General features: G+C 40.3%; 2 protein-coding genes across 2 annotated transcripts; both read right to left on the reverse strand.

Moving 5' to 3' along the window:
• Positions 1 to 1,542: 1,542 nt before the first annotated feature.
• Positions 1,543 to 4,383, reverse strand: LOC127768150 (putative hydrolase C777.06c). Its single transcript, XM_052293683.1, has 9 exons — positions 4,124 to 4,383; positions 3,520 to 3,655; positions 3,292 to 3,419; positions 3,051 to 3,198; positions 2,859 to 2,964; positions 2,416 to 2,483; positions 2,278 to 2,313; positions 1,945 to 2,054; positions 1,543 to 1,862 (listed from the first exon to the last, which is right to left on the reverse strand). Exons 1-9 carry the CDS (start codon positions 4,270 to 4,272, stop codon positions 1,805 to 1,807), a joined length of 939 nt encoding a protein of 312 aa, XP_052149643.1. The 5' UTR covers positions 4,273 to 4,383; the 3' UTR covers positions 1,543 to 1,804.
• Positions 4,384 to 7,173: 2,790 nt separating this feature from the next.
• LOC127768149 (ornithine aminotransferase, mitochondrial) lies at positions 7,174 to 15,123 on the reverse strand. Its single transcript, XM_052293681.1, has 10 exons — positions 14,767 to 15,123; positions 13,920 to 14,028; positions 13,540 to 13,770; positions 12,968 to 13,127; positions 12,829 to 12,884; positions 12,162 to 12,314; positions 11,931 to 12,028; positions 11,628 to 11,708; positions 11,278 to 11,511; positions 7,174 to 7,632 (listed from the first exon to the last, which is right to left on the reverse strand). Exons 1-10 carry the CDS (start codon positions 14,922 to 14,924, stop codon positions 7,491 to 7,493), a joined length of 1,422 nt encoding a protein of 473 aa, XP_052149641.1. The 5' UTR covers positions 14,925 to 15,123; the 3' UTR covers positions 7,174 to 7,490.
• Between the last annotated feature and the right edge of the window lie 4,466 nt (positions 15,124 to 19,589).

The following is a 19,589-nucleotide window of genomic DNA, read 5'->3' on the forward strand; positions in this document are numbered from 1 at the left end:
AAAAAAAGAAACGGTTTGAAGTATATATGCTGTTATGGATTTCTTCCTGACTGAAGGCGTTCTTCAACTGTTTAGCTATATCCCCCGCAAAAAAAAAAAAAAAAAAAAAAAAAAAAAAAAAAAAAAAAAAAAATCCATGTGTTCACCTGAAGTGAGCTCAGTGTGAAAAGGATGTGCACGTTTATTGGTTGATGAAGTAGTTTAATTGCCAAGCGAATGCATAACTAGAATGAGGCAACTTTGTTGCCTGTATCATTTTGTATCTCCTAAATATTTTGCGTTTTTGACTTGGTTCATAATAAAGAAGATTTACGTTGACTCAGTCTTGACAACAACTGACGGGTAAAAGTTAATTAGCTTTTATAAGGCTTTTGAGGAGAAATGTAAGGCACTTCATTTTCATTTTCTAGTGTTAAATTTTTCATATTTGTGAAACCTTCTTGGTGTTTAGGTAAAAAATATCACAAATTATACTAGATAATATTATAATATACTGTTGTACCTTCTCAAGGACCTAAGAGAACATCTTTTACTTAATAATTATGTAATGTTCTTGGAGATACATTTTTTTTACTTGAAAAATATCACGCACATATATTGACATCATCGTAACAATGTTCTGGGAGAAAGGAATGAATAGTTTCTTTTACTTTTTACTTGTTAGATAATGGAGAAATCCGGCCTGAATAGTTCCATTACTTAATCCTTAATGATCTGTATATTGCATAATGTTGGGTTGTTTATACGATTTTCACAATACATCCTCTGCTTCAAGTTTCCAGACTACGGGATTATAATTTTGCTCCTTTCAGAATAACCTCATCGATACAAAATATATGCTTGAAGAAAAATAATATATGTAGTATATGATTATATAATAGTGCGAGATTCCCAATTTCCTTCTGTTATGAAAAATGCAAATCGGGTGAAACTCTATAGCTTCCTTCAGTGGCCTTGGGTGATAATATATTTTAAGTATTCAATCAGTTCCGTCATTAGAAGTTGACACACAAAGTCCGCATGAACGAAATAGTAGAGTTTCTAATCAAAACAATAAAAATAAATGATTCTTCTCATTCGGTGGCAGTACCAACCCTTTGCATTCATCATTCTGTATTCTTATCGCAGTTTGAATCATTCTCATTTACTACCAGATCCAAAGTCTAGGTGAATGCAACACTATATTTTTTTTATTTGTGCATTATAATTTCATAATTTATTTTATTTTTAGAATTACACGGTACAACGCAGACACTCACAAGTCACAACACACGCACACTCACCCCTATGAACAGACGTATGCAAACCCTACCCCTATGAGCATCTTCGAAGACTGGGCCGGCAAATCCTAGAAAGATTGACGAAGTCACCACATTGCTAACCATGCACAAGGGACGTGCATATGCATATATATATATATATATATATATATATATATATATATATATATATATATATATATATATATATATATAGACAAGTTGGCAGCCGAGTAGACGAGTGAAAATATATGATGACAAAGGGCCTCATAATCCCAATAAACCAAGATTACTCTTTGAGTAGTTCATTATTTTGGTAAAACAGTATTAACAGAGGTAATACATCCAGGTGCAGATATGAACAAATAGCACCAAGTAATCACCAAATTCTTACACAAGTGAAACTTTCTTTTCCTTTTGAAACAAGCAAAGGGTATAATCCTGAAATGTTCTACAATGATTTAACTGTAATTATTAGAGCATACCTGAAAAACATGCTCTGAAATTTGTGTTGTGTGCTATATATAAGCCTATGATCCACCTCATTACAGGTCAATAAACACACGCAGGCCATCGTGAGCTAGTTGTACTGGTATTCCTTCTCTGTGATCACATAATTTTACAAGTTGAACATCTCTTTCACAAAATAAGTGAAGAGCATAAATATTTCACCAACTATGCTTACCTGCTAGACCATTCTGCCAGCGTCTGATTTTCTTTGTGATGTTCGAATTCATGGTTCATTCCAATCAACAGAGCTCTCTTAGGACTTATTCTCTTGACAGCATTAAGAGTCTGAAAATTTTTGTATGCCATCAGGAGAAAACATTGGGATGAACCAGCTTGAAAGGAATGGTTGAATAGTAAGGTCATACTAGGTCAATATTGCTTTGTCTGATGGTATCCAGTTCTAGGCTGGTTTTGATGGAAAGTACATGGAGTTTAAACCATTAAATTTTACCAAACTAATTAATGTTAAAAAAATCATAAGGTGCCTAAAACGTGTGATAAGAGTAACCTGACTCAGAGTAAGGTGGCAACTGCCAGCATCTCCCTGTTCACAGAGGGCGAAGTCTGTGTCAGATTATCAGTATGTTTTGCGTGAAAGAATAGCAAAGACGCTGTTTCAGACGAGAAGCATATGGCACAGGCTTACCTCCCCGTGCAACTCGTTCGTTTCTAGTATAAGAAGATCAAGTTGTCCGGCACCAGACTTCGAAATTGCTGCGGGGGAAGAGTGCATCAGCAATGTCTTCCAATAAAACCAGAACAACCAAAAGGCATTCAAAAGAACCCAAAACATATATGTCTACGGATTAAGCATGATTTCAGCCATGGTAGTGCTATTTAATCATTGGCATGATGATAGATGCTCCAACTCCGGTCTTGAGAAAATTGTAGATTTTGATGAGCTGAAATTCCTAGTATTAAGTTTATGCCATTTTCAATATTTCACAAAGAAAAAAAATTTGAGATACAGGTTTAGCAAGAGAACAAAAACATATACACAGTTGGATCCTTTTCTATTGTTTGCACGAAAAAAACAAAAGGCAAGCATTCTAATATTTGAAGAACGATGGAGGACAGTAAAAATCATACCATGCTCAGTTCTAGGTAGAATTCTTGAGACATCAGATAAATATGCAATTCTGGATCTCCTTCCAAATAGGAATCCTAAACAAACATAATCCTCTCCATGCATGACCTGAAAAGATAATAGCATGTTAGCAACTTCAACGAACAAACACAGAGAAACCAAAGCATCACTTCAAATTCACAAGTGGTTCTCACTGGCAGGGGCACAAACTCTAATCCTGATGATACAAATGGTTTGTCGATGTCACCCTCAATTATCGTCCAGTCGAGTTGAATGACTTGGGAACCTTCATCACCTTCCTCCAGCTTATTTTTCAATAAATAGGGGAATCTTGCTGCAACACTGTAAAATTCGTAGGTGATGTCACCATATCATACATGGTAATGATGGCTAATATGATATCAGGTATTAGTCCATTTTGAGTTCTAGAATGACCTGTTCATTGTGAAATGGGTGAGAAAAATAGGAACTTTGCCCAAGCCATTTCTACAACCACTTGGTTGTACCACCCAAACATCATCAAGACCTAAGACAGCATCCGCGTGTTCATGAGTGAGAATAATCTGCAATGCACTGAACCTTATCAGTCATGCCATCTATATGAATTGATCATCATCATTTGTAATAGATTGAAAATGGACAGTGCAGTAAGTGAGATCTCACCGAATCAACATAAGGAATCTTGTGGTGAGAAAACCACCGAAGAACTTGTTCTCTAAACGTCTTGCCGACATCGATTAGAATGTACTTATGGATTCCATCATGTTGGCAGTAATCTATCAAGAGGGAGGTGTTACACCTAAAAGCAGACAAGAGTGTTGCTGTATGAAGGCATTGTTTAGACATCGAGATGATAACTTCATAATGCAAATTTCTATTGTGGTTTTTGATGCAGTAACTACTTTGGAATCATATTTCAAGTCATACCAACAGCATTACTGGATTGGTAAAAATTTTCCCGTAGATAAACAACACACTGTAGCACTGCATAACAATGGTAAATAATACTTCAGAGTTCAGAGAGGAGGTCATTGCAGCACGAACTACTGAACACTTGAATAGCACTGAAAGAATGCTCTGAATTCTAAACAACATTTAACGAGAAATTGTCGGCCAATTCAGGAGAAATTTCACTATTTGCAAACGAGCAATTCTTCTGTAACGGCATCGTCTGACGGAACGAGAGAAAAAAAGAAAGAAAGGATCGAAATCATGCAAAGATCGGGCAGCTTGACTGGACTGCAGCGGCGGCGAGCAAAGAGCGCACCTGTAATTGGGGTTTCGCTCCGGCGGGAGGGAGAGGGAGTGGGAGCAGACGGGGCACGGCGGCGTGGACGGGTGGATGAGGCACCGGGCGTCGGGGAGCGCGCCGGAGCAGCCGGTGCCCAGGAAGATGACCGACGACGACGACTCCATCGATCGCTGGATCGATTCTTGGATTTGGTTTTGTTGATGGGTGGTTTTGGAGAGTGGAATTGCGTAGAGAGTTGGGGGAGATTTTGGGTGCGATTTCTCTCTCTCTCTTTCTTGGCTGGATTTCTTGCTCGGCTTCTCCTCTTCTTCCTCTTTGTTGTGCTTTCTTTTATGCAACCTCGGCGACGGTGCAGTGGGCGGGAAGTGGTTTTCCTCCAAGTGACTTGTATTTTAACTTGGTTTGCATTAGCCAAAAGGAATTTGAGTTTGCTCCGTAAAATTTGGCAAACTGCTTCCCCTTTGGATCCAACCAAATACGGAGTACCTAAGTATATGCACGTATTCATGTAAATCGGAAAAATAATCTTTGAAACAAAGAATTTGGAAACAAATAGGAAGGACGTGTCTGCAACGAGACCGTTCTCTGTATGGTCATAACCAGCTAGCTCAATCTCATATCTAGTTGTTACTAGTATACTTAAAAGTGCATGTATTTTTTCTTCTTATGGAATTTTCTCTTAGATTATCCATCCGATTTATGATCCGATTACACCATTGTATTCATAACAATTAAATCTTTATAACAAGATCTTATATGACTATATTTTTATGAAAAAATAGAAATTACTTTTATAATATATCTAAATTACTTTTAGATTTCACTAAATTACTTTTTAGTCATAAAAGTAATTTAATAAAGCCTGAAAGTAATTTACCTATATTATAGAAGTAACTTAAAACAAAGTGAAGTAACTTGTTACGGCATTAAAAGAAATCTATACATTCATGTTGTGAGTTGTTTATTTTATAATCATTTTTAGTCAATGATGTAATTTATGCTGATTAAATTTAATTTCAATATAGACTCATGTTTTTACCTCCATAGCGGATTTACTTTTAATGTCGTGATAAAGTTACTTTCTTTTTTTCCAAGTTACTTCTATAATATATGTAAATTACTTTCAGGCTTTATTGAATTTACTTTTATGGGTCTAAGAAGTAATTTAGTGAAATCTAAAAGTAATTTAGATATATTATAAAAGTAATTTCTAATTTTTCATCAAAATATAATCATGTGAGATCTTGTTATAAAGATTTAATTCTTACGAACACAACGGTGTAATCGGATCGTAGATCGGATGATTAGTTTAAGAGAAAAATATTTTTGAAGCTGGCATAGTGTAGAGCATCACATGGCTTCCAATTTGGATTCCTGTGGATGATGCCACATCCGTGAATCACCTGGCCATGTACGGACGCACCAGCGCTTGTGGGATCGGACGGCCGATGAGCGTGTCGCGCGATAAGGCAAAACAGAGAGCGCGCGCAAATTAGATTTTACCAAATAAGAATAGGAAGTAGTGGTAAAACGAAATCAACCAAATACCTTGCAAAAGGACACCTTTCCTCGTATGCAACATTGGCAGTTTGGCACATCAACAAGGGGGGCCTAATGGGCGATCGATCGCCAGCGATCGGATCCGACCCCCCTGCTCCCCCTATAGGCACTCCTCCCACTTCTCCCCTTCCTCCTCTTCTTCTTCTCTTTCTATTACAGTACACCACAAAAAAAAATTAAAAAAACAAAAAGTTAGAAAAATTTGTATAAAAAATTTGAATTCAAATTCAAATTTGAATCAGGTATGTAAACTTTTGACTTATAAACTTTGGATCTATAAACTTTACTTTAGATGTATAGAAATACTATATATATAAAATATTTGAATTCAAATTCAAATTTGAATCGGATATAATTCAAATTCAAATTTGAATCGGGTATATAAACTTTAGGTCTATAAACTTTAGGTGTATAAACTTTAAATGTATAGAAATACTATATATGAAAAATATTTGAATTCAAATTTAAATTTGAATCGGATATTTGAATTCAAATTCAAATTTGAATCAGATATAATTCAAATTCAAATTTGAATCGGATATATAAACTTTAGGTCTATAAACTTTAGGTGTATAAACTTTAGATGTATAGAAATACTATATATAAAAAATATTTGAATTCAAATTCAAATTTGAATCGGATATATAAATTTTTCACTTATAAACTTTTAGTCTCTAAACTTTAGATGTATAAACTTGAGGTTTATAAACTTTAGGTGCATAAATTTACTAAAATAGAAAAGTAATACGGTGCCAAAAAAAAAAGGGAACTAGGTGGAGGCAGGGAGGGGGAGGAGGGAGGGAATCGATCGCCCTGGGCGAGCGAGGGCGATCCCTCGCCCAGTAGCATTTCCGCATCAACAATTCGCACTGTTTTGCCTGATTGGCTTGATCGAAACATATGCTTTCTTCAGAACATAACTCCAACGAGAATGCCCGAAGCCAGCAGTGTCAATTGCATCGTACTCCTATTAATGCCCGGAGGGATCAAGTATGTTTCAATAACTAAACTTGCTAGCTATATGCCCACATGCAAGCCACGCAGCCGAAGCATCGTGGATTCGTGGTCGTGGCCAGGCGAACGCCCGGCCGGTGAACGACGCGACGCCGGTGTGCGGTGTCGTCGACGATGATGGCCAACTGGAGGCACACCGACGCGGTTTGAGAAAGGGTTAATTTGATCCATGCCATTGCAAATTAGCCCTTCGAGAAACGCCCTTAGGTTTTCCAGCTAGCTACGCAAGATGATGGACTAGATTGGATTCTAAAACCTCACTTCTCCTAATCATTTGATATTAGATCATTCCCTAATATTCGCGTCTTACACACCGATGCGGCGTGCTCCACAGCAGCTGGTCGCGGATGTTGATGCTATTCCGGCACCGGCCGGCTCATCTTGTTTTGCAGGTCCAGTACAGCTTAGCGTTCGTCGCCGGGATCTTCGTCACCGCAGCTTTGCGCGGCGGTGGATCTCACTAACAGAAACAACTACTATGTGCAAACAGATGCCAAAATGAAAAAGGAATATATATATATATATATAATGCAAATAACGAAGATGTAGATAAAATCGACCGATTTCATCCAATTCAAGATTCTTCTGCATGATATGATAGACTAGAATAATGCTACCCCATTTGTTTGCAACCAGCTCGATTAGGCGACAAATCCCTGGACCATATGTCCCAGACATCGCAACAAGGAGGTGTATATATACTACTCTACTACTACAATGAGCTATGAATTCGCGAGGTGTGTTCTGCTATTTTATTTGGGCGAAACGGGTGCCTCTGGAAACGTTTCATTGTCTCGTCTATCACTCATCAGTACAAGTCTCTGCCGCATCTGTCACAGGATTGTTTTTCTGCCGCGGATTCTGTCTTCTTGATCTGCTTCTGCAGCTGTGGCAGGTCATGCTCAAGCACATCGCTGAACGCCTTCGATGCTTCTGCAAGCTCCTCAGGACTGAAATTAAGAGGATTTTTAGCCATTACCGCAAAAAAAAACAAAACAAAAAAAAACAAAACAAAACTTTATTGAACATACCGAGAGGTAGGTCTGATGGGATTCTCTTAGGAATTAACTTAGAGGTTATGGAGGTGGCTTCAATTGATGAGGGAGAGTTTTATGTCAAGTTTCATGTGAGAAATAAGGAGGATGGCTTTCAGTAGATTCTTGTGGCAGTCTATGGAGCTGCTCAGGAGGAATTCAAAGAGGACTTCTTAGTGGAGTTGGTGAATGCATGTAATAAAGAACCGTGTCCATTGTTGGTGGGAGGGGATTTCAATATCATTAGAAATCCTAGTGAGAAAAATAATGATAGGTACAATGACAAGTGGCCATTTTTATTTAATGCGGTCATTGACAGTGTTAACTTGAGAGAGTTAGAACTATCTGGTCGCAAGTTCACTTGGGCAAGCTCTATGCAAATCCAACTTTTAAAAAATTAGATAGGGTGCTTACCAGTACAGAATGGGAACTAAGATTTCCACTTGCTACTGTTAGAGCAGAGGTTTGGAGAAAGGAAAGTAGAGGGTCGACCAAGTTAGAGAAATGGCAAAATAAGATTAGGAGGTTGAGACAGTTTTTGAGAGGATGGGCTAAGAACATTAATGGAGCTTATAAAAAGGAAAAAGCTATTCTAATCGCGAAAGCGGAAGAGCTAGATAAGAAGGCAGAGTCTCAATTACTGTCTAGACAGGAGTTGGACCTAAAAAATTATGTGAAACAGAGGCTATCTTTTTTGCTGAGGGAAGAGGAAATTAAGTGGCTTCAAAGGGCAAAAACAAAGCGAATCTTAGAAGGGGATCGAAACACGAAATACTACCATTTGATAGCAAATGGAAAGCATAGGAAGACTAGGATTTTTCAGCTGGAACAGGAGGAAGGAGTAATTAGAGGGGATGTACAAATTAAGAAGTATATCACCAAATTTTATAAAGACCTGTTTGGGGCTCCAGTGGGAAATAACTTTTCCTTGATGGAATCGCAAAGAGAGGACATTCCTCAGGTTTCGGAAGAAGAAAATGAAGTGTTAACAAAAAGTTTTTCAGATGACGAAGTAAAAGAGGCCATCTTTCAAATGGACATAATAAGGCGCCGGGACCAGATGGTTTTCCGGCAGAGTTCTATCAAGTGTTCTGGCATGTAATTAAGGATGATCTCATGGCTATGTTTCATGACTTTCATGATATGAAGTTACCCCTTCATAGCCTAAACTTTGGCATCATCACTCTGTTACCGAAGCAAGAGGAAGCAAGAAAGATTCAACAATATAGACCAATTTGTCTTTTGAATGTGAGTTTTAAGATTTTTACTAAGGTCATAGCCAATAGAGTAGCTCTAGTAGCTCAAAAGGTTATTAGACCATCACAGACAGCCTTCTTGCCAGGGAGAAACATTATGGAAGGGGTAGTAATTTTACATGAAACAATTCATGAGATCCATAGGAAAAGAAGAGACGGAGTTATCTTGAAACTAGATTTTGAGAAGGCGTATGATAAAGTTGATTGGAGGTTTCTGCAACAAACTTTGAAGATGAAAGGCTTCTCTCCAAAGTGGTGTGAATGGATTGATATGATTGTGAGAGGAGGGAGTGTAGCTGTGAAGGTGAACGAGGATATGGGAAACTTTTTTCAAACAAAAGAAGGGCTTAGACAAGGGGATCCGTTGTCTCCAATACTCTTTAACCTAGTGGCTGATATGTTAGCATTGCTAATGCACAGGGCGAATGAGCAAAAGAAAATTCGTGGACTCGTTCCATATCTTGTAGACGATGGGCTCTCAATTCTGCAGTACGCAGATGATACTATCCTCTTTATGGAGCATGATCTAGAGGAGGCCAGGAATCTCAAGTTAGTGCTAAGCACCTTTGAGAAATTATCTGGGCTTAAGATCAACTTTCATAAAAGTGAGCTTTTTTGTTTTGGTAAGGCAAAGGAAGTGATGATGGATTACGTAAAGAATTTTGGGTGTGATATGGGAAAGTATCCATTTAAATATCTAGGTATCCCAATGCATCATAAGAGAATCTCAAACAAGGATTGGCAGGCTATTGAGGATAGATTCCAGAAAAAACTAAGTAGCTGGAAAGGGAAACACTTGTCGGTAGGAGGGAGGTTGGTCTTGATTAATTCGGTTTTGAGTAGTTTGGCCATGTTCATGCTCTCTTTTTTTGAGATACCTAAGGGTATACTTAAGAAGCTAGACTATTATAGGTCCAGGTTCTTTTGGCAGTGTGATGAGAATAAGAAGTATAGGTTGGCCAAATGGAGTGTTTTATGTAGCCCTAAGGAGTGTGGTGGCCTCGGAATCCAAAACTTGGAAACACAGAATAGATGTTTGCTAAGCAAATGGTTGTTCCAATTGATAAACGAGGAAGGGGTGTGGCAAACCTTGCTTAGAAGGAAATACTTGTCAAATAAGACTATAACCCAGGTAGAAAGGAGTTCAGGAGACTCACACTTTTGGGGAGGACTCATGGAGGTTAAGAGGGACTTCCTTTCTTTCAGATCTTGGGTAGTTCATGATGGGACACAAGTAAGGTTTTGGGAGGACTGTTGGTGTGGGGATACGTCTTTCGACAAAGTTTTCCCCACACTTTATTCGTTGGTTAGGAGAAGGAATGTAACTGTAGCAGGGGTGCTAAGCACGCTGCCTTTAAATGTGTCGTTCAGGAGGGCATTGATAGGGGATAACCGAAGATATTGGTACCAATTAGTGGCAAAAGTCTGTTCTTTTAACCTCTCGGAACAAAGTGACTCATTCAAGTGGAGGTTGAAAGGAGATGGAACCTTTTCGGTAAATTCTATGTACAAGGCGATTATGTATCAAGATATTATACCAAGAAAATCTTTGATTTGGAAACTTAGAATTCCGCTGAAAATAAAGATTTTCTTGTGGTACATGCAAAAGGGTGTTATGTTAACAAAAGATAATATGGCGAAAAGAAAGTGGAAAGGTAGCACTAAGTGTTGTTTTTGTAGCTCTAACGAGAACATACATCACCTTTTCCTTGAATGTCGTATTGTAAGGTATATTTGGAGTGCTATACATATTACCTTTGGTATTCCACCGCCTAATAGTGTTGCGCATCTTTTCGGTAGTTGGCTTAATGGTTTGCATCCTAAGCTAAGATGTCACTTTCTGGGGTGTATTGGGGCGCTATGTTGGGCGTTATGGTTATGCCGAAATGATGAGGTATTTCATGGTACCAAAATTAATTCTTTTATGCAGGTAATATTCAGAGGAACACACTGGGCGCGGCAATGGGCCTTGTTGCTTAATGAAGAAGATGGAATCATGGTGAAGAAAGGATGCATGTTGCTAGAAGCCAATGTGATGGATTTCTTTTCCAAGCAGGGATGGAATTTTAGAGGAAGATTACAAGCGTAGACTTTGGTTTCCTCTCTTGCGTGTTTGAAACTTGCTTATTTGGATGTAATCCTTAGGTTGGCTGTGCCATCATTTTGTTAAAACTCCGGGGTCTATGTACCTATTTGTACTTTGTTTGGCCGTGTGCATTCACCTTATGATGCAGAGGCCGGGCGCTGCCCGTTATCTAAAAAAATGATACTAACACAACCATAAAGAAAACAGCAAAGGACATACCTGATTGACAGCGGAGGCGCTAATCTGATTATGGTGTCATGTGTGGGCTTTGCCAGAACGCCTCTCTCCTTCAGCTTGATGCAGATGTCGTAAGCAGAAGCAGGGGATAAAGCTTCGTTGCTTAGATCCACTGCATTAAGCAAACCCCTCCCACGTACTTCCCTTATGATTTGCGGGAATCTCTGTTGAACCTTCTGTAGCTGATCTCTGAACTCTTGTCCTAACTTTGCAGCCCTGTAGTTCAGTAAATGTTTAGAAGAAAGATACTCATAAACAATCATACAGCTGAATCATGAAACAGCTGATGTTATAGGAAATAACAATATTTCTCTTGCAACAAAACAATGTACCTTTCAACGAGACCTTCATCTGTAACTACTTTCAGTGATGCAACTGCCACAGCACTTGCCAATGGGTTCCCACCAAATGTACTGACAGGGATCAAACATAAGACTGATCAAGAAAGAGGGGGGGGGGGGGGGGGGGGGAAGCAAAAAACTTGCTTATCTAAAAGTAGCAAAAATGTTATACACTGGAAAAGAAAAACTAGGGCATTGCACAGACATTAATGCTTGATTAAAGAACTGAATTAGTTCACAATTTAACTCCTTGTTGGAGTGAACCAAAAGAGAAGGATTGAAAATGGCCCATACCTTCCATGTTCTCCTGGTTTGATACACAGCATAATATCCTTATCTGCAAGAACCGCACTGACAGGAACTACTCCAGCACCAAGGGCCTTGCCTAGAATCTGAACAGTGGAGATACTTGATCAACATTGTAGCTGAATATTCTCCAGCAAATAAAAACTCCCAGCGGATAGATACTAGTGTCGTTGTGCAGTAAGAAGAGGTTAAACAGTGTAGCAGAAACTAGAAACTTACCACCACATCAGGTCGTATGTTTTCCCAATCGCATGCCAGCATTTTGCCAGTTCTAGCTATGCCTGTTTGGATCTCATCTGCAATCATCAGAATGTTGTGCCTTGAACACAAATCTCTGACAGCTTTCAAATAGCCATCTGGTGGGATTATTACCTGTGAGCAGTAGGTTTGTGGAATTTTTAACACGAGGATATCACAAGCTGATGAGAATAACAAAAAATATGGATACAAGTAGCACAATGGCTAGAGTATACAGCACATGCTTTAGTTATCAATATAGCCCCATTCTAGTTTACCACTTTAACTTGAAAAGTGCTTTAGGACCAATCTCTAGTTCCATGTTTCTAAATTGAATTAATCAAATTACCTGAGTATCTGTAAATGGCTTAAAAACATATCATGGAAATTAGGCTGGAACAGGTGTCAAACCATGTGTACCATTTGTTAGTAATACCCTTAGATGTGAAGTCAAGAAATTGACTATCATGCAGGGTTTGGAAAGTCTTCCAGTCAACTATTTTTTTTTTAAATTGTATTAGAGATTTATAACTTTATACAGTAGTATATCAGAATCAGTATATCACTATACAACACAATACAGAACTAGCAAGAATTCGATCTAGAACTTTTTGAAAAATAAATACAGAGTAACTTAAAAAATACATACCCCAGCTTCTCCTTGGATTGGTTCAAACAAAAAACCACATATCCTCTCGCCATGATCTGAATCAAATAGCGTTCATGAACATGCAAATACTCAAAAATAGTGTAGAATATGGTTGCTACAAATAAACATATGAGCTAACCTTTAAAGATTTTCTCCAACCCATCAGTGTCTCCAAAATCAACTTTAAGATGGCCAGGAACCAATGGGCCAAAACCACGAGTTGCATCATTATCACAACTCATAGAGATGACACCTAATGTCCGACCATGAAAACATCCACAGCAAGAGACAATCAAAGCCTGCAGACGACCGAACATTTCACAAAAAACAGGTACCAATGAATCTCTAATTTCAAAGCCGTTAAGTGATACATTTGCCAAAATATGGACTATCATAGATATTATATAGTTATATTGTACACCAGCAATCAAACAGTTAAGAGTAAGGAAAAACAGTAGGCAACTCTTGTGAATTGTTTTGCTATTTCATTTAATTCTGCTTTCATTTACATAAAGATAATGATATCTTTAACGATATCCAACTAATGAGCAAAATATTAAGAGCAGCAGCATTATGCAAAGCAAGGAATATGGATATCATCTAGTCAAAGCTTACTCGGATTTTTCTGCACCTTCATGGCAACACAAAGGGCCAGATGGAGAGAAATATTGCCAGGTTGAAATGAAACATGTAGCTTTTGGGAAATCATACCTCATTTTTTGGTATCTTTTTCTTCTCATAACCCCATTTCCTCACCAATTTGATAGCTGTTTCCACTCCTTCAGCTCCAGTATTCATCGGCAACATCATTTCATACCCAAACATGCTTGTCAGGTATTCTGCAAAGATTGGGAATTTGTCATTGTAGAAAGCTCTAGAACTCAGTGTGAGCCTTTCTGCCTGCTCTTTCAACGCTCTCAGGACTTTTGGATGGCAATGGCCCTACAACAATTGCAAAAACTACATCAATTATGAAAAATGATATAAGCTGGCTGAAACAATGGATACCAACATGTTTGCCTTCTAATATGTGCTTTTTGACCAAAAGACATTCAATTACAAGATGTAACAAACCAGGAAAAAAAAATCACCTGATTGACTGCAGAATAAGCAGACAGGAAATCAATGTATTTGTTGCCTTCAGGATCCAATATATGTGAACCTTCTCCCTTGGAGAACACCACCGGAATTGGATGGTAGCTGCAGGAAGTGAATGTTCAAGCTCTGTTAGGAAGCAACTAGAATATCAAAATAAAAGGCTTGCAGTGACAGGTGAAAGTTCCTTTTGTCCCAGACATATGCATAAGCTTCATATAACTTGTTGCATAATTTGTGAAAAATAAAACCAGAGGTTCAATTGCTCTATGCTTATTAACTAGAACCTCAGAATTTCCAGCCAATGAGACAAGGCAAGTAGTAGAGACGTCTTTATCGCAACCAAATGCAACAGCAGTACTAACTCCCTGGGACATATCAGAGTCACCATCAATGTCGCTGACATGGTACTTAGTGATAAACATTAAACAACACTCGGTCAGTATCCAGAAGTGGCCTAGTCCTTGATATAAACAACATTCGAGAGTGAGTTGAGCCCAGTCTCCCTCTCCCACGCGTACAAGTATCAGTTGTACACTACTTCTACATCCCCAATTCGAGGAAGTAATCATACGATCTCCCTCTCCCACGGCACTATGCAAGATAAACAGAGGACTAACCGAAGAAAGGGGGAATTCCTGAGCAAGAAAAAAATCGATCACGAGCGCGGAATTCTCAGTCTGAAACGCGATCCGAGTACGATCCGCCGGACCAGCGAGTCGGGGACTGAACCGTGGAGGAGGGGGGAGCATTCAGGCAGGCACTCACGGTGAGAGAGATCGCAGCACAAGAGAGCGAGGAAGGAAGGAAAAGGGGAGGGGGAGATCGAGGGGCAAACCGTACTTGTGCGCGCTGCGCTCGCGCTCCATCCGCATGAGCTCCTCGGACGTCAGCGCCGCCCCGGCGGCGCGCTCCGCCGCCGTGGCCGAGCACATCCCCCTCCCCCGCGCCAGGGCGCGCGCCAGCCCCCCACCGCCACGCCTCGCCAGCGCCGCCGCCATCGTGACGCGCCCCCACGCCACCAGATTGCGCTCGAGCCGCCGCCGCCTCCGCTTCCACCCCGGGGCACGCTCGCGTGGAGGTCTGGAGGAGGAGGAGATGAAGAGGAAGCCTGCGGCTGCGGCGTAGGGGGTTCGCGTCGCGAGCTCGCAAAAATTTCGCAACGGAATGGGATGGGATGAAATGGGGTTTAACTCTACTCCTATCTAACTAACCTCGGGTCGGGCGATAGCTGCCGTTTTTGCCACGGAAGCAGCGAGCGCCGTGGGCCGTGGGCGTGGGCGTGTGCGTGTGGGACTCTCACTCTTACCCTACTCTCGGTGGTGGGGCCCACTCACTGACTTGCTGGGGCTCTCCCTCTCGCTGCTGGCTTTCTGGGCCCACTTGTTCTCCTTCCACACGTCGCTGCGCGTTTGCGGCGCCTGCTCGTCGCGCCCAGCGGGGAAATTTAACTATTTGCCACTCAATTAACGATTTGTCATACCGTATCTATAACATGTGAGTCATTATATATCTATCTATATATAATTATAGTGGCAAATCGTTAAACACCACTAGTAAAAGTGGCAAATAATTAAAAGTCTTTTTAGCGACACGAACGGGATCACGGGACGCTGAGCGAGCTGCGTTTGAAGTCTTTTTACGCACGCACGCACGCTCTTCATAAGCGGTGTATTTTCTAAAAGTTTTCTAGAACAAAGTTACTTAAAAAATTATTTTATTTTATTTTTAAAAAAAATTGATACTTAATTAATCACGTATTAATGGTACTTAATTAATCACGTATTAATGACTGTGTTCGGAACATTGTGTTCGGAACCCAAGTAGTTAGCATGGAAAAAAGAGCGGTCTATTACCACATAATTAATTAAGTATTTGCTAATTTTTTTAAAAAATGAATCAATATAATTTTTTAAACAGTATAAAAAAATTTTTAAAAAAAATACACCGCTTAATCGTTTGAAAAACGTGCGCTCGGAGAAAGAAAAGGGAAAGTTGGGAACACAGGTTCCGAACAGACCCCCGCTCGCTGCCTGCCTGTTCGGTTGCCGTGGGCCCTCGTGGCAGCCGAAGCCATGTGCTTTGGTTGGTCCGTGTGCCCCCACAGCGACGCTCTGTACGGTGGCACCAATGTTTTCCGGACAATCGTACAGAAGAAACACAAAGCATCTGAAATTGAAATGTGGTGCCATCAATTTGTTCGGCTAGGCTTGGGACCTGTTCATATTACTGATAAAATAAATACTTTTAAAATTTAATATTGCTAAAATTTTGATAAATTAGCAACATTACTAAATTTTGGTACAATATGCTAAATTTGTTGTTGCCGAAATTCTATACTAATGTTTGGTAACAAACTAAATATATTCACGTGTTTACCAATTTAAAAAAAATTGATATGGTTTAAAATAAGACACATCTAAACAAGTCCTTGGAGCACCATCGACTACAAAGGCTACAACTGATCAAGGGTTAATTCCAGCTCCAACAGTCCATGTGCTCCACCGAAAGCACTTTTCTGAGTGGACCAAAATACGCTGCTACCTTTGTTTTAGGTTATAAAACCTTTGTTTTAGGTTATAAAACGTTTTGACTTTGGTCAAAGTCAAACTGTTTCAAGTTTGACTAAGCTTGTAGAAAAAAATAATAATATTTTTAACCCAAGATAAATTTATTATAAAAATATATTTAATTATTGATTTAATGAAATTAATTTGGTATTATAAATATAGCCTAAGTTAAACATCTTATAACCTGAAACGGAGTTAGTATCATTTTTTTTTTGTTAGAGTTGTACTGCAACACCTTTTTGACCTACCTGCACTATGGGCATGTTTACATCCTTCAAAATAACAAAAGTTGTGTCTTTGTTTTAGCACTTTTTTACTATTTTGGATCTAAACACTAGTAGTAAATTTGGTATATATGTTTACTTTTTTACTATTTTATAAAACGTTTTGACTTTGGTGAAAGTCAAACTGTTTCAAGTTTGACTAAGCTTGTAGAAAAAAATAATAACATTTTCAACCCAAGACAAATTTATTATGAAAATATATTTAATTATTGATTTAATGAAATTAATTTAGTATTATAAATATAGCCTAAATCAAACATCTTATAACCTGAAACGGAGTTAGTATCATTTTTTTTTGTTAGAGTTGTACTGCAACACCTTTTTGACCTACCTGCACTATGGGCATGTTTACATCCTTCAAAATAACAAAAGTTGTGTCTTTTTTTTAGCACTTTTTTACTATTTTGGATCTAAACACTAGTAGTAAATTTGGCCAAGTTGGCATTTGGCATTTGGGAGTCCATACCAGCGAATTTGGCAAAAAATAGCTCGGGCCCGTGCGGACGCGGTTTACCCCTCACTCTCTCTCTCCGCTCTCTGCTTGCAGGCGCTCTCTCTTACCCAAAATTTCCCCATCTCGCTCTCCACTCACACGGCCTCCGCCTCCGGCCAGCTTGCCCGCCATAGCCGCTGACGCCGTGGCTGGTGGAGCCAGGAGCCACGGTGGAGGTCGTCATTCCCCGGCGCAAGATATATGATCATCTATCCTTGCTTTCTTTCTTCTTTCTCTTCCTCTCTCCTTGCATGCGGCGTCAGCGACCTCCCCCACCGCGAGCAGCGGCGGCGACGCTCTTCCCCACCGCATGCGACAGCGGCGGCGACAGCTTCCCGTGGAGGAGGGGCAAGGGGAGGCCGGCTGATAAATCCTGAGTCCCACTCGAGACACTCAAGGTTGTTATTGGCCCGATCTTTCGGTGAGTTGATGATAATTACGATTTGGGAGAAACGTTGACTACCCGACTACAACCGTACTAGACGTTGTTGTGTTGCGCCTTCGCGATCGACACACCTCTCCGTGTGTTGTTGATCTTGCCAGTGTAGATCAACCTTATTTCTACAAGCAAATCGAAGAAACAAGCAAGAACAAGATAAAAGCAATCTGAATTGCAGATAGGAATTAAATACAAATGATAAGTTGGGGTTCCGAACAACAAGCAGACGTACGGTCTAGCCGACACACACGCTGCAAGCAAGTAGCGATTGCTAAACTTTAATTTGACAAAACCCGAGAAACCCTGAAGGGGTATCTAGCTATTTATGGAGGTGGGAGAACTACCTAGGGGTGCCTAGGGTCGTGCTCCACCTGGTTAGGGCACACCTCACATGGGCCCCACTTAGGCGGGGGTCCCAAATGAAGTTACAAGGCCATATGCCCATTATAGGTGACGCAACACCTTGTTTCTGTGATTGTGGCCAAACGATACGGAATTCGGGGATGAGGCTGGATCCGTTGGAAAGAGAACTTCAAGAGCTTTCTATCGAGTACTCACAGGCCGAAACAAAGCTTGTATACAGATTTGGCGGCCCTTTGAATTCTGCAATGTCGCAGGTGGCCGAATCAGATTCCAGCACTTGATCAACTTGATCTTGATGCGAGCGACGGTTGTATCAATAGTAGTCATGGTCACATCACTAGCAAGTCGAAGGGGGAAGAGGAGGTCGCCGCACGGGAAGGGGAGGCTGGTGAGTCGGAGGGGGAAGAGGATGTCACCATGAGAGAGGGGGAAGGCAAAACTAGTAAAATGTGCAATTAATATAGGCAAATTAGTCTTTACTAGTAAAATGGCAAAACTTTACCATGCATCTAAACACCAACTAGCAAAACTTCAATGTCAAATCTTTTGCCGCCAAAACTTTTGCCCAAAAAATTTGCCACACCAAATTGATCTAGACATGCCCTATATAAATGATGAGGGGAAGGGGAAATTATTTTGATCCCTCAGGGGGAGATCCCCTCGTTATTTGCATGTCACTCTAATGGTTATGAAAAAAATTGGAAATTTGAAAAGGTGTATTAACATGTGATATAACACTCCACAAATATGCAAGTTCAAATTCAACTTCTACATCTTGTTAAAAAAACAAATTAAACACTAGTAGAGAAACGATTTTTCCGTGCGGTCAAAAGTGAATTTCGCGTGCGGAGGTTCCAACTGTCTGGAACCAAGGGTCTGTAAAAATCACTATTTTTGCGTGCGGTTGGCGCACCCACACGTGAAAATCTGATTTTTCGCGTGCGGGGTGGTTATGTCGTCCGCACGCAAAAATAAAGAACCGAAAAAAATAAAATAAAAAAAAACCCTAACCCTAAAGCTGCCGCCGCCACCCTCCTCACGGTCATCGTCGTTGTCGCCGCCCATGCGGGGGACGGCCGCCGCCGCGCGCACGTGCCGCCTAGCCCGCCACTCCCGATCGCCGCCGCGCGCATGCCGCCGAGGCCGCCACCGCCAGATTCGGGCGGGGGGGGCAGTTGTACGCCGCCGCGTGCACACGCCGCCACACGCACGCGCCGCCAAGCCCGCCGCTCCCGCCAGCCGCGCGCATGCTGCTGAGGCCGCCGCTGAGCCGCGCGATGCCGACAGCCGTGCCCGCACCGGCCGCGTCCAGGAAAATCTTCTGTACTAGTCCATGAAAATTGTTTCTCTAATAGTGAAACCGCGGCTAGCTAACGTATATTCGCAGTCAAATTTGTTTTCTTTTTCGTTGAGAGATGTGAATGTTGAATTTGAACTTGAATGTTTGAGGAGTGATATATCACATATTAATAAATATTCTTAAATTATTTTAAATTTTTTCAGAACCATTTGATAGA

Source organism: Oryza glaberrima, chromosome 3 (genome assembly GCF_000147395.1).
Source record: "Oryza glaberrima chromosome 3, OglaRS2, whole genome shotgun sequence".
Classification (NCBI taxonomy): domain Eukaryota; kingdom Viridiplantae; phylum Streptophyta; class Magnoliopsida; order Poales; family Poaceae; genus Oryza; species Oryza glaberrima.

Excerpts from the sequence above, each read along its gene's own strand:
- LOC127768150 (XM_052293683.1), bottom strand. The coding sequence starts at position 4,272 with ATGGAGTCGTCGTCGTCGGTCATCTTCCTGGGCACCGGCTGCTCCGGC. Across the intron at positions 2,484-2,858 it reads TCTACCTAGAACTGAGCATG|CAATTTCGAAGTCTGGTGCC; the intron begins GTATGATTTTTA and ends CTTCCCCCGCAG. Across the intron at positions 2,055-2,277 it reads GCCACCTTACTCTGAGTCAG|ACTCTTAATGCTGTCAAGAG; the intron begins GTTACTCTTATC and ends AAAAATTTTCAG.
- LOC127768149 (XM_052293681.1), bottom strand. The coding sequence starts at position 14,924 with ATGGCGGCGGCGCTGGCGAGGCGTGGCGGTGGGGGGCTGGCGCGCGCC. Across the intron at positions 12,885-12,967 it reads GTTGGAGAAAATCTTTAAAG|ATCATGGCGAGAGGATATGT; the intron begins GTTAGCTCATAT and ends TATTTGATTCAG. Across the intron at positions 7,633-11,277 it reads GCGCCTCCGCTGTCAATCAG|TCCTGAGGAGCTTGCAGAAG; the intron begins GTATGTCCTTTG and ends TCTTAATTTCAG.